Source organism: Ambystoma mexicanum, chromosome 2p, assembly GCF_040938575.1.
Source record: "Ambystoma mexicanum isolate Mex_15411 chromosome 2p, UKY_AmexF1_1, whole genome shotgun sequence".
NCBI lineage: Eukaryota > Metazoa > Chordata > Amphibia > Caudata > Ambystomatidae > Ambystoma > Ambystoma mexicanum.
In genome coordinates this window covers 964,408,450-964,423,559 of record NC_090923.1, presented here as the reverse complement: position 1 = coordinate 964,423,559, position 15,110 = coordinate 964,408,450, and the positions used below count along the sequence as shown (strand labels likewise).

The following is a 15,110-nucleotide window of genomic DNA, read 5'->3' as shown; positions in this document are numbered from 1 at the left end:
GTATAGTGCATATGATCCTGCAGTATCAAAGGACTGACATACCACAGGAAGGGCAAATACACTAATAACAGAGTGTATCAAGTTCAGAAAAATGACCATACACAGTCATCAAGGACCAATAAATGCAAACAAGCTAAATAAAAGTGATAGAAAGATACATCTAGGTTTGTGTGCCGGATACTATTAAAAACATTACTAAGGTACATTTAGAAAATTGTTTAATAGAGTTCAGACTGCAAGTTTCTATTTTTTCCAGAGAAACCCCTGCAGATTCCTCTCATCGCATTCTATTAAAATGCAGTTGGTGGTAGAGTCCCTTTCAGGGATATTACTTCTTCTCAAAGACTTCAGGATTTTACATAACATGTCAGACACACCAAATTCCCCCCTTAGCCAAGCAAGCATCTTCTCACAAAGAGCCTCCGAAGATTCACGTCCAGAGTGCAGCAATGCCTTAGTGGTGACAATAGTGATCTTTTAAATATAATCAGCTAACTCGGCATCCACTAATTTGGGCATCACTCCTTGTGTATTAGGATCTTATTAGACTATTTCAGAAAGAAAACCAAAAGGAGGGGGTAAGGCCTCTTCATTTAGAGCATATTCTCTTTTGATGTCAAAGTCTGCGCAGGAAAAACGTTATGGCATCTATTTGATAAGCGGTAATGGTAAGTGCAGAGGAATGCACTGGAAAATCATTACATTTGGCAAGGGATGCATGCAATGGCGACATGGTTTGGTTTATGATAACTTCTAAGGGCCTAATTCATGGAATCTGGCGCTGAAATGGTGAAAGGGGCGCACTGCGAGAAGGACCCTGCTGAAGCCGTGGGTCAGAAAAAATATTGGGTGCCATGCGTATTCATGGATTTTAAGACGCACTACTAGCCGTCACGCAAGTAACAAGCTGCGCGAGGAACACCCACAACACACCCCTCGCACACCAAAACATAAGCTAAAGGACTAACATGGCGCAAGCCTGCGTGCCAACCCCTGTACCAGTACCCCAGCGAAATGGCGTGCCTCACCTAGCAATCCCAGTCCGTACCCCAGCGAAATCACGTGCCTCACCTCGCAATCCCGGGCCACACCCCATAGAAAACGCGTGCCCTCCCCTCGCAAGCCCAGCCCGTACCCCAGAGAAAACATGTGCCCTCCCTCGCAAGCCCAGGCCACACCCCAGTGAAATTGCGCACCTCACCTCGCAATCCCAGTCCGCACACCAGAGAAAACGCCTGCCCTCCCTCGCAAGCCCAGCCCGTACCCCATTGAAATTCCACACCTCACCTTGCAATACCAGGCCGCACCCCAGAGAAAACGCGTTCCCTCCCTCCCTCGCAAGCCCAGGCCACACCCCAGCAAAATCATGCGCCTCACCTCGCAATCCCAGGCCACACCGTAGAGAAAACGTGTGCCCTCCCTTGCAAGCCCAGGCCGCACCCCAGCGACATCGCGCCCCTCAGCTTGCAATCCCAGGCCTCAACCCAGAGAATATGCGTGCCCTCCCTCGCAAGGCCAGGCTGCTCCCCAGCGATAAGGCAGGCCCCCCTTGTAAGTGTAGGCTACACCCCCTACACCCTCATCACCCATCCTGTCCACATACCCCCCCTACTGCACATCAACCACTGTAGTCCACACACCACCCCCAGCCCTCTCACCTGTGACACCACCCACAAGCAGCCCCCTCCAGAATGGACACCACCCACAGGCAGCCCCCTCCAGGCTGGACACCACCCCAGCCCCCCTCACCTGTGACACCACCCACAGGCAGCCACCACCAGACTGGACACCCCCAACAGGCAGCACCCTCTGGACTGGACACCACCCCCAGCCCCCCTCACCTGTGACACCACCCACAGGCAGCCCCCACCAGACTGGACACACCCCACAGGCAGCACCCTCTGGACTGGACACCACCCCCACCCTCTCACCTGTGACACACCACACAGGCAGCCCCTCCAGACTGTACACCACCCCAGCTGCCCTCACCTGTGACACCTCCTACAGGCATCCCCCTCCAGACTGGACACCCCCACAAGCAGCCACCTCCAGCCTGGACACCCCCACAGGCAGCCCCCTCCAGACTGGACACCCCCCACAGGCAGACCCCTCCAGACTAGACACCCCCCACATGCAGCCACCTCCAGACTGGACACCACCCCTCAGCCCCCCCTCACCTGTGACACCATGCACAGTCGGCCCCATCCAGGCTGATCACCCCTCACAGGCAGCCCCCTCCAGACTGGACACCCCCCACAGGCAGCCCCCTCCAGACTGGAAACCACCCCCAGGCCCCCTCACCTGTGACACAACCCACAGGCAGCCCCTTCCAGACTGTACACCACCCCCAGTCCCCCTCACATGTGACACCCGCCACAGGCTGCCCCCTCCTGACTGGACACCACACCCCAGCCCCCTCTTCTGTGACACCACCCACAGGCCCCTCCAGACTGGACATCCCCCACATGCAGACCCCTTCAAACTGGACACCCCCCACAGGCAGCCCCCTCCAGACTAGACAACACCCCCCAGCCCCTGTCACCTGTGACACCACCCATAGGCAGCCCCCTCCAGACGTGACACCCCCCACGGGAAGCGCCCTCCAGACTGGACAGCCCCCACAGGCAGCCACTCCAGACTGGACACCAACCCCACAGCACCCCTCACCTGTGACAGTGCCCACAGGCAGCCCCCTCCAGACTGGACGCCACCCCGAGCCCCCCTCACCTGTGACACCACCCACAGGCATCCCCCTCCAGACTGGACACCATTCCACAGGCAGCCACTCCAGACTGGACACCAACCCTCAGCCCCCCTCACCTGTGATAACACCCACAGGCAGCCCCTCCAGACTGGACTTCCCCCACAGGTAGCCCTCTCTAGAATGGACACCACTCATCATCCCCCCTCACCTGTGACATCACCCACAGGCATCCCCCTCCAGACTGGGCAGCCCCCACAGGTAGCGCCATCCAGACTGGACACCATCCTCCAGCTCCCCTCACTGTGACACCACCCACAGGCAGCCACCTCCAGACTGAACACCACCCCCAGTCCCCCTCACCTGTGACACCACTCACAGGCAGACCCCTCCAGACTGGACATCCCCCACAGGCAGCCACCTCCAGACTGGACACCACCACTCAGCCCCCCCTCACCTGTGACACCATGCACAGGCAGCCCCCTCCAGACTGGACATCCCCCACAGGCAGCCCTCCCCAGAATGGACACCACCACTACATTGTAATCCGTCTGTATCATCCACAGTGCTATCTGGGTCTGGGGACCACTCTATCTTCGATGCTTCCTGATCTTTTTTTTTTAAAACTTTATTTAGAAAAAGAAGAAAAGGCAATAACATATTCACAAAAAATGACATACAAATTCACAGAAACACTAAAAACAAGAGTATTTTTAGAAACAAAACCCACCCTAACCCGCAGTTCAGATCTCATTACCTATAAAATCAAATTCAATACAGTTCCAAAAATTTCCCCCATATTTGTGCAAACAAACCATTCTTACCATGATGCTTCCTGATCAAATACTCGCCTTCTAGACTCCTGCGTTCCTCTGGCAACAACTCCCTGCGTGTGAAGCAGTTTGTTGTTCAAAGAGCTGGTGGTCGATCAGTTTCCTCGGCAGGTTTCCTTCTGTGTAATAGCCTCGCTCTCCCTATGCGTCTTTAGCAGGACCTCCTTAAGTTCCCAATAAGCCTCAAGTCCTTTCTCTTCTCCTCTTCCTTCTCCTCCTCTCTTCTCTGCTAATCATACTATAGCGTGACTGATGTGCAGGTCCCTTATGTATCCTCGGGGCACTGTCCCCCACATCTCTCATCCAAGCAGTTGTGTAATACTGCACTTGCTCACGCACAGCCTCACCACGGGAGTTTGCACTTACGTTTATCTTTTCTTTTCTTAGCACTTCACCCTGAGCACCTCTCCATGAACACCTCAGAACCTTTTCCCTTACCACCATCCCCTGTGCACTTGTACATTCTGAACACTCACAAGGCATAGTAGGTTTGTCTCCCCTCCCAGTTATTCTCATGATTTGTTTGTAATGTTGATTCTATTATTTATCTCTGTTGTAATTCATTGTCTATCTTCCCCTATCCCCATCCTGTTGCCCTGTGTGCACAGCCTCTCCACATGATTCTAAGTGATCCAACCGTGGCTGATTTTGCTGCGGCTGGATAGTTTGCACGAGAAAGGTGCGAACTAACAAATGTTTGCACCTTTCTCATGAGAACACACTTACATACTACGGGGGCTACAGGGGTTTCCCCCGCAACCCCTGCTCACTATACCACACAGTATAGTGAGCGGGATGTTGCGAGGGACACCCCCACAGCCCCTGCAATTTTTTTTTATTTTTATTACCTGCAATGCTACCACCAAAAGTTCGAACTTTTGGTGTTCGAACCTTTGGTGGTAGCATTTTTCGGTCGTATTGTACGGTCAGACCTTTTTTCGGTCCGATTGTACAATACCCTCCACGTGCCCTTTGCCCAGCCATACGGAAACAGTGGGCCTGTGGGTGTGGATGGGGTGTCGCCACCATGTCCACCGGGACGCCACGCTGTGTTGCAACATTGTGCAGGACACATGCTGCCACAATGATCCTGCAGACTACTGGTGGTGCATATAGCAACACACCACCAGAGTGGTCAAGGGAGCGGAATCGTGACTTTAGCACTCTGAAGCTGCGCTCCACTATGCCCCGAAGTTGCAATATGGGCAGTGTTGTATCTTACCTCGGCAGGTGCGTTAGGGTTGCGTATGGGCATCATCATGTATGTGCTCAGAGGGTAAGCACTGTCCCCTGTAGAGGTGATTATGGTTGTCATTTGTTGACAGTGTCTATGGGTCTGTGTGCAGCATCCATGCATGTGCATGGCCATTCATACTCACCAATCAGCCATGTGTTGCCATGCTTCCCAGCTTCCAGGGCCTGCTGTATATGGGACATCCTAAAGATGTAACTATCATGCGTGCTGCCAGGATAGTTGGCATACACTACAGTAAAGATGCCCTTGGCATGACACACAACCTGAACATTGATGGAGTGCCAGTGTTTCCGGTTGCAGTAGATGTGCTCTGTTGCGCGAGGTGGACGTGGAGCAACATGTGTACAATCAATGGCACCTGGCACTTTTGGGAAGTGTGCCACCCCCATAAAACTCCTGGACCACTGCTTGCCTTTCTGCAGGTGTTCTGGGCATATAGATATGCCGGTGGACAGAAGGATGTGCAGTTATTATTGCCAACACCTAGTGTTGGCAGCGTGACTGCGTGGCCTGCGAGATACCACCAACTATGGCGGTGGTCCATGGGAATGAGCCAGTGGCCAAAAAATCCAGAACAGTGAGCACCTTTTGCAAGGGGCTCAGTGGTTGGGAGCACATGGTGGGTGATGTGAGGTCATCTTCCCACTCTGTGGCCAGCTCTAGGATGATATGGGAGGGAACCTATACCTGCCATAGACCTGGTTGTCAGGCATCCCAGAAAGGCTGGTCCTTGGGTGGACGATCAGGACCCTGGCCATCCTCCTCCTCCTGCAGTGTCTCAGGATGATTGCTGCAGCAAATGGTGCTTTCATTGTGGCTGTATACGTGCGTTTGTTGATCGCTGGTGCTTTTTATACATTTGTTTGGGTGCGCGTTGACGTTTACGCCTGGTATCGCGTGGCGTAGGTGTTTCTGGATTTGCGCATGGATTTCCTGTGCCGATGTTCCCTGTTCAATTCCATGAATACATTTGTTTTGCGTCTATGGGCGTGCAATTGTTTGATGGTGGAACGCCCCTCGTAACGGCCACATTTTTGCTTGTTCTTCCTCATTCCCTGTGTTCCGCCCCCTTTTTAGGTGGCTGCGGAGGCCCGGCCATCCCTTCTCTTGGAGTCTCGCGCAAGGCGTTTGTTGGGTCGCCGTGAAGTGTGGCGCGGATTCCTCGCAAGTCCCGGGTAAGCCTTGCGCATTGTGTTCCATGAATCGACGAACGGAGACTTGCGCGCGATTTCGCAAGCAAGTTCCGTTTTTGCAGCGCAGATTATTCCATGAATCGGGCCCTGAGTATTTATTCCCCAGAAGACACAGTGGAGGGTAAGCTTAGTTAGTGCTCGATGAAGTGCAGGTTTTAGGGTTTCGATTTCTGCGTTCTGCCCCTCTACCAGTGCTTTTAGGGCAGGATAGGAGGGTAAAGAAGTGGGACTAGGTTAATCCAAAGTGATGGAGCCATAGGTAATCGTCCCAGCTGCTACAGGTATACACAAGGAGCTGTCAGGTATGCACATCAGTCACGCAGAGGAGTTTCAGGTGCATATTGGTGTTTTTCAACGCATGGCTTGCTCCCAGATAACTGTGGTCAGCCTGTGGAGTAGAAGGGTCTAGGAGAGAATTATGTACAGGTGGCGGTATAACCCTGCCCCAGATAGCTTTTGTTTCCTCAACATCTCTGCATTGAATTCTCTTTTCACTTCTGAAAAATAAATAGTAGAGCAAGTCTGGAATTTCCAAAAAGGTATGGACTTTACTCTATTTACTGTACTAGCCAATTTCTTGTGATGGAGGCAAAACGGTTCCGGCACTAAAGGCTGGGACTGCCTTCTTACAGCCGGTAAAAACTCTGCCTTACAAATCCGGTTGGTCGTAATGGTTGGGGCATGTCTCTCTAAGAGGGTGCCATGTAGTTTTAATCTTTGGCATTGCTCTTTCTCCTAAACTGGGGGTACTAGATTTTAGACCATATTTCTTTGATAATAAGGTAGAAAGAACAGAGGACGACCCTGCAAAGCACCTCTTGTCGTCTTCTGCATGCCGTTGGTTAGAAAACAAAGACATTCCCATAGTTCTGCCTGACATTACCAGAGGAACAGCACTGTGGTTTGAAAAAAGGGCTGTCTGTGGTTTAAAAAAAGGACAGTGGTATTCTGGGCTTCCTTTTATATGTTTCTCTACCCGGCCCATGGCCTTGAGGATCTGCCCCTGTGAGTAATTTACCCTATCGGTCCGGCATTGGTCAGATTCAAGCCTTTCAGACCACCGCTGTAAAGAGACAATCCGCCATGTTGCATTCTGTCTCACACATGTGCAAAAGCCACAAACATATGTGATGATTGAATTTCGATGGTGCTGTTCTGTCTGTGAGAATCGTGTATTGATTCACTGGTAATTGGTACTGTTGTTGGGGAACACTGACAGTATGTAGCAAGAAAAAAAATACATATCTCAGCTGCAGGGTTTTTATGGCATAGCCCTATATGACATATGCCATAGCTTGTATTACCCACAATACTGTCCCTACAAAGTGGGCATTTAAAGGGCCAATAGGCTTTCTATGGTACCTATCATGAGCCCCTTGCCAGTGGCCTGTGGAATGGTGGAGTGAGCCAGGGATCTTCTCCATTCTGCCACCAGCCCGTGAGTCACTCACGGATTTAGCACCAAGCACCATAGTCACCCCACAAGGCTTTTGGACCTAGTTGTTTTCCCTCTTGCAGCTCTTTGTTTCCAATCTGACAATGCTGTGGCATCTGGCAGTGTGTTAGCCTCAGAGATGGTGGTTGTCTGCCAGGTAGAGCGCTATTTTGGTTGTGACTGCTTTCCAGGTGGGGCAGGCCGCCCTTAACATGAGGCGTGCTTGAAGGTTTGAAACCACAGACCACAGTCCACAAACAATATGATGGATAGCAATGGGCAGATAAGACATACGTGTAATAAACATATGCACTCGCAATCCATACAGAATATCAGTGAGCACAATAGGCACAGAAATTCACAGAGACAATACACACTTATTGGCTATAAACGTACAGTGTGTAAATGGTTTACCAATTTGATTTGATATACTTAGTAAGTTAGGGTCGGATGAGGGCTACTAGGGTAAGGGAATATCCCAGAAACAAAACAGGGCGGCCTAACTGGCTTGGGCTGATCAAACAGTGTATAGAAAGGGAATACATATAAAGTGTCAGGGTTTCTTAATCTGATTAGGCCAATCAGGACTGGCCAGCCTCCCGGATGTAAAAGACAATGGGGGTCATTACAAGGTAGGAGGTAGCCATGCCGCTAAAAGCGGCATGGCTACCCCCTTACCGTGTACCGGGTCCGGGTTCCTCGAATGAGGAATTACCGGGCCATTCCGACCTTGGAGGGCCCGGTAATTCCTCATTCGAGGAACCCTTCCCATTCCCATTTGAGCCCCCATAGGCTCAATGGAAATGGGGAGGGTGCTAACAACGGGCCCGTTGTTCGCACCCTGGTCTGCTCGCGGGACCCATGAGCAGACTCGTAATGAGGCGGTAAGGGGTTGACGGCTGCGGCACCATTATCAGCGCCATTAACCCCTTACCACCTCACTCGGAATGACCCCCAATTTCTTTGTTGGAACCACTTTATTTACCCTTCTGATTCCACCTCTATGTTGTTTCATCCCCAGTTTTTTCGATGCTTTTTTTTTGCCAAACCCGTTTTACCGAATAAAACTGATTTTCTTTTAATATATATTTTGGGGGGGTTTCCCCAAATTCCCCTCCCCTATTATATAGTCCCTAATCCCCATTCCCCTACTCCTTATATCCCCTTACCCATTCCCCCCACTATATTTTTGAATGAGGCTGTTGTTTAAAAATCCATGGCAAAACACTCATCAAAAAATATACTGCTGATGAAACAACTGTATACCCCTAAAAGGGCTAGGGTTTCCACTACAGTTCAAAAAGAACAGTAACACTCAAAGCATCAGGGTGGAAAACTAAACAGGTGTAAGGGCCTATCTAAAGGGCCCAGTGTCCTTGTAAGAATTCATGCGTGAAATGCACACAGTCAGGGTCCACCTGGTTTACCTTACCAGCAAGGCATTTTCTCCCTGTTGCTAGGGTAATATAGTAAGCTTACTAGTCAGTATGCTGCCTTCGTTATCACTGAAATGCTTTTGATCCTGACAGTTAAAAAAAATACCCTTAATTCTAGCTTTCAATTCTTCCCTTAAACTCCTTTCTTTTAAGGAATCCTTTGCTCTCAACAATCCAATTGTCCCTAACCTCTAATCGCCTCTTTTCTATGCATCCACTGCATATATTTAGAGTCCCTCCCAAAAGCCAAACACGGGCAACACCTGACTTTAGCCTTGCAGGCTGGTATGTGAGGTTAACCTGTGTTAAATAGAAAGAGGTTCTGATTAGTTTTCAAATGGTGACATGGTAACAGAAAGTGGAACTTTACCTGTTCAGGATGTCCGTCATGGTCTACAGATAAAGGGAGAGAGAGCAAGAGGAGAGTCGAATGAGTGACAATGTCTTGAACTAGAACAGATGGGCACTTGTAAGGTGCCTTTATTCTGATGTCTCAATTTGTACACACCTATAGAATCATAACTTCTGAGAATTCATATGTACATACATTCATTCCTACAAGTATATTAATAATCAGACCTTAAAATAATTACATCCTGAATAGCGACTGCTGAAAGATGATTGGTTCCTGTATCACTTACGTGGAGAGATAAAGGGAGGACACCCAACAAAGTTCTAATTTCCTCCCCAAGCATTCAGTTGAGAACAAAGTGAACCAGGTGCCCTCCTTGTTGTGCAGTCTCAGGGCCCCCATGCAGGCCAATGCCCCAATGTGAAGCATGTGGACTCCCCCTCATGCTTGCTTTTCTTATAAACCTCCAAAGAATTCTAAGTTGTATCTGTAAACAGTTTGAACTGGGTCCAGTCTCAGTGATTTTAACCCCATGTTTGCAGTGCATTTCCCCCAAACCTCGTGTACTGCTAGTAATTGACGCCCTTCTGCCAAGGGTAGTATGAGGGTAGTATGTGGGCCTAGTCTGAGATAGCTTTGTTTATCCCAGGACCCAAAAGACTAGCTTTGGAATGGGGCATGTTTCAGAATTCGTTAAAGTGCCCCAGAAAGTGGTGTTCAACATTTTCATTAACACTTACATTGGGATCCATGTTTGAAAAACATATTGTATGTAATACAGTGCAACAATGTTTGTAATGTGAAGGGTAAAATATTATTCCCTCTCAGCATAATTTAACAAAATTCAGAGCCTGCCTATAGCCCTAGATCTTTTCTCAAGAAGGCTCTGGTAGCCTGGATAGATGAGACCATGTCTTAGCATAGGACCAAAGCCCCCCCAGTCCCCTGCGCACCCCATTGCCGATGTGATGCACGACTGCCTCCCACAGTCGTCTATTTCATATTGTACTATTTGCAATTTCAGGCTTTAGAGCTCCATTTGTAGTAATATCACAAAAACAACATGTTCCAAATGAGAAAGTGAAATAACTACACATTTCTATCATGGAAGAACTCTAGAGGTCTGCAGGGCCAGTTGTAAGGGGTCCTGGTATGATAGTCTAGCTCTGTCCTGGTCAAATAAGACACATTGGGTGAGCCTCATCCTTCACTCTTGCTGGACCTTGGTTTCCAAACTTCAGGCATGGCTAATTCGGGATCTGTTCTGACGAAACTACAGAAATGTTACAGCAATGTTGGCCACTCTCTCTATGTGAGTGTAAGAGTTATGATTGGATTCATAAAATAAATAATGTTTTATTTTTATTGATTTATCTTTTCTAATTCTCTTACATTGATTCCACCAAGTCGAAGATCCTAAAATATGCCTTTAGCTAACACCATTTTTGACTATTGCACTTCGTTTTTGGGTCTGGATAGGGCGAGCTTCATTTAGTACCATAGTTCATGAAGATACAAATTAGAGAGGGGGCCTGAGACCAGTCATCTGCTCCATTGTGCATAACCAGTGCATCCTGGAGAAAGCTCGGCTGCAGCCATTTTGTAAAGATCTGTTTCTTAATGCTGTTTGGGCCAATTATTTGGTATCCACTTTTCTGCTGCATTTAATTGTGCTTTCTTTTCTTTTTGTTTTTCCATGATCTGTTTTACCATATCTAATAGGCATAGTAAAACGCTTTCCATCTAGGTTGGACTGAAGCCACTTGTTTCACAATTCAGAAAGGAGCTCAAGACCCTTCTCTTCAAAGACTGGCTCACCCTTACGTCCAGGTCCACATACCCTCTACCCCCTGCCTAACCTGAGACGGGTCATCTGCTCTCCCGTTCCCTGCCTAGTTGCAAGCAGACCCCTTGCTGCCAATTGCCCACCCTCCCCTTGGCCTGTTGTTAGCTTCCAGCACGCTTGTATCTCTGCATCCCCATTGTGTACTTCACCATGACTTGTAAAGCTCTCCCAAAGCTAAGCCTATGCTCAATAACTGTTTTACATCTAACAGTCAGTTGTTGTGCACTGCTTCATATGGGTTTGCTTCGTTCCAGCGCTTGTGCGCAAGTTCCTCTTGCAGAAAGCATTTATTGATTGATTTATTTTATTAATTTGTATGGCGCCAGAGCCCGCAGTCAATTACAATAGAAGGCCACATTCATGAAGTTTATTCAAACAGTGTCGTTTTCAGCCACTTACTAAAAGATGTTAAATTACTGTCTGCTCACAGGTCCTTGGGGAGAGTGCTCCATATCACAGCTGCCTGTCCCGGGAAAGATCTACCTAGGCCTCTAGCCCGTTTACATTTTGGACCAATCAAGCGCATTGCATCGCTTGACCTAGTCGTCCTCTTAGGGCTAGAGACATTAATGGACTCTTTTAAGTACCTCGGTGCTTGCACATAGATACATTTGTGCACAATGGTGCAGACATTAAAGCAAATTCTGGCCTCAACTGGTAGCCAGTGCAGGTTTCTTCGGTGATTCGATATTGACACTTGCCTATGTATGCTTTTTAGGATACACACTGCGTCATTGGTTTGGGCACATCCCATTAGTTGACATCCATTTTTAAATAGCTCCATAGATCAAAGAGATCCTCTCGGAATCTTTATCATACTCTCCGCTAAGATCTATAATAAGCTGGGTGTCATCAGCGTAATTGGAAATATTTACCCCTAATTTAACTAACAGATTGCATAGCGGGCGGCAGAAAACATTGAAAAGAGCTGGGGACAGGCAAGTGTCATGCGGCACTCCAAATCCCAACTGCTTTGGTTTGGAGTGGGGTTCACCCCAAACAATTTTAGACCTTCTGTTATGGAGGAAGGATTTTATCCAAGAGACTGCTACATTAGAACAGTTCCTGATGTTCCTTAATCGGTCTGTGAGCAAGGCTGCTGAGAGATCTAATAACATCAGTTGCCCTGCCTTGCTATCATCCATGATTTTCAGCATCTCGGTTTGCAGGTCCAACGAGGCACTTTGTGTGCCATGGAATAACCTGAACCCAGACTGCCTTGGTTGGTACATTTAGGATTTTCCAGATGTTCTTGTAATTGAACGATAGCCACTTTATCCACAAGTTTCAACAAGAAGGGCACATTAGTAATAGGTCTATAGTTTGGATGAACTTTATAATCAAGTCCTGTTTTTTTTATTAGCGGGGTCACTGATACATTTTTTTGTGGGTCCGGGATATGATTTTTTTCTGAACGTTGTGTTGATGAAACGAACAAGAAATGGGAGGAAACACTGAATGTTTTCTAATATAATTCTTTAGGGAACAGCTTCCCCTTCTCATGTAGTAGGTCTCATTTTGTTTAAGACCTTGGCTAAGGCTTCTTCAGAGATAGCTTGAAATGAGAAAGTTAGGTTACGCTCCTTTTTTCTATCCTTATCTGCTTGCAATAGGACATCAGACTCAGGATTGGCCAAGTTATTCTTAATTTTGACATGGGCCGCGTCAATCTTCTGTGCAAATGTTTTATGCACTGCTTCGCAGTCTGCTTCTATTGGTGAGAACTGGTGGGCCAAAGCCTTAGGCCTTTACAAAACTCGGAGGATTTAAAAAAGCTTCCTAGAATCATTTTTGAATGCCACAATTTGGGAATCAAAATAATGTTATTTTGCTTACAAAATTTCAGCACGATAAAGCTTCTCCAGACACTGCCATGTGTCGCTGTTTACCTGTGTCTGATTCCTTTCCCAATTTCTCTCAGCTTTCCTTTTCTCCTGTTTCCGAGCCGCCAGGGCTGAGGAATACCACTTCCGATTATGTGCTTTTTCTCTAATAAGCTTCATTTTAGTTGGGGCACTCTATCTAACCAACTACTAAGTCCCTTCTCATATTCTGTAACCAGAAAATGCGGTGAGTCATCATCGGTGGTCAGGTCCATAAACCTAGTAAGGCAATGCTCTAGATCATCGCGATTATTTATGTAGTAGCTCCTTTTCGATTTCTGAATTGCAGGACGTGGCAAATTAAGGCTGAATATCACAAAGCAGTGATCAGACCAGATACATGGTTCCACGCACAATGGGCTAGGCAACACAACCCAGTCTAATACATTACCCATTTTGTGGGTTGGCCCCTTACTGCAAACCATAAAACTGTGTATTCCAAAGAGCTGTTTTAAGTGAGATGCTTCCGGATACTGAGGATTTCCAAGCCACCAATTAAAATCCCATAACACTAAGGTGGAGTTGTTAGGTTTGTTCAATGAAGCAAACTTTCCTGCAAATTCCTCATAAAAAGATGGCATATCGTTTGGCGGCCATAGATAAGAACAATGTTTATGCAATTATTTGGGGCTGGTGTAATTCTAAATAAAGTGATTTCGCATCCCATCCATGCAATAGGAGAGTGAAAAAATGTCAAATGTTCTTGTGCCAAACATGCCACTCCCCCCTATTAAGTCCTGTCTCAGCCGAGGCGTCGGCGGGAGACATGGATCAAAAGCCTGTGCAGGTTGGCCTCGCTTGCGCAGCCCCGGCTGGAGCAATTACCACACGGACACGCTTGGCTGGTCTCAATGCCCGGAACTGCCTCCGCGGAGCGGTGGCGGGGCTTTTATTGGACACCTTGCGTCACCGTGTAGCGGGACGCAAGGCGGACATAACATTCTTCCTTTATTTCAACTGAACCAAATAAACACAACATATACTTCTCAAAACCAAACGGGCTGCCCCCTTTTCTAGAGTCACTTGTGGGTATCTCTACCACTCATAGTGTCTGAGCCTGGCCGGAGGCTGGGTGGTGGTTGTTAACCCATATCTTCCACCCCTGGAACTAGGCCCCAGTGTCCCCTCGGCATTTCACCTTCAGTGTCCGGCTCGCCCGGTTCTGGTTCGCTCCGTAGTTCCTCGGCTCCTCCATCCATGCGGTCTGCGCCCTGCGGGTCCTCGGGTTTCTTGTCCCTCGGCGGATCCTCTTCTTCTTGGGGGCACTCACCGTCTGTCCATAGTTTCCTTGGCACTGCCTTAAAACATGATGCATTTCTCGCCACCTGCTTTTGACCTCTTTTTACAGTTCTCATTGTGTCTTGTCGTTTGCTGATTGTCAATGGGGCTGCCTCATAGCGGGTGTCCAGTTTAGATTTGGACGGATTTCTCATCATGACCACTTGATCGCCCACTCAGTGGTCGGACTGCTTGGCATGCCACTTGGCGCTCATGTGTGCGTTGGCTTCTGTCCTTCTTGATTCTGTTCGCTCATTGTCGAGTGTGTCCGGGCTCCTGCACGGGTGATGTGGTGTGGAGGAGTTTATGATGGTGCCAAACATCAGGTCTGCAGGCGGGATGCCTGTCGTGCTGTGCGGTGTGACCCTGTAGTTCTGCAGGAACCGATATAGGTCGACCTGCCAGGGGCTAGCGTTGACCCGTGACAGACGTAGTACCTTGTTAATTGTCCGCATGAAGCGTTCCACATCGCCGTTTGCCTGCAGCCATCTCGGCATGATGTGGTGATAGTGGATGTTGAGCTCTTTGAGATATTGTTTGAACTCTTCCCCTTGGAAGGGTGGGCCATTGTCGCTCCTGATTCTTGTTGGCAGTCCATACGTCGCAAACATTTTTTCAATCGCAGCAATGACGGCCTCCGCTGCCGTAGAGTTGACAATCTCGACCTCTGGGTACTGAGAGTGGTCGTCAATGGCCACCAGTAAGTAGATGCCTTCCTGTAGTTTGCAGAAGTCTATGCTTATCGCGTCCCATCTGCCAGACCCTCGCACTGCCGATTGGATGGGTTCCTGGTCTGGTGGAGGGCCTGTTATCTGGCATGGGAGTCAGGTGCTGATCAGCCGTTCAACTTTGTCGTCTATCTGGGGGAACCATACGCAGTGCCTGATCCGGGCTTTGG

General features: G+C 48.6%; 1 protein-coding gene across 1 annotated transcript in view; it reads right to left on the bottom strand.

The window, feature by feature from the left end:
* LOC138565974 (E3 ubiquitin-protein ligase TRIM39-like) overlaps nt 1-15,110 on the bottom strand; it is a 244,132-nt gene that overhangs the window by 41,731 nt on the left and 187,291 nt on the right. The window contains exon 5 of the mRNA XM_069643059.1: nt 9,224-9,246. Coding sequence (XP_069499160.1) covers nt 9,224-9,246 — 23 coding nt within the window. The remainder of the gene's footprint in view (nt 1-9,223; nt 9,247-15,110) is intronic.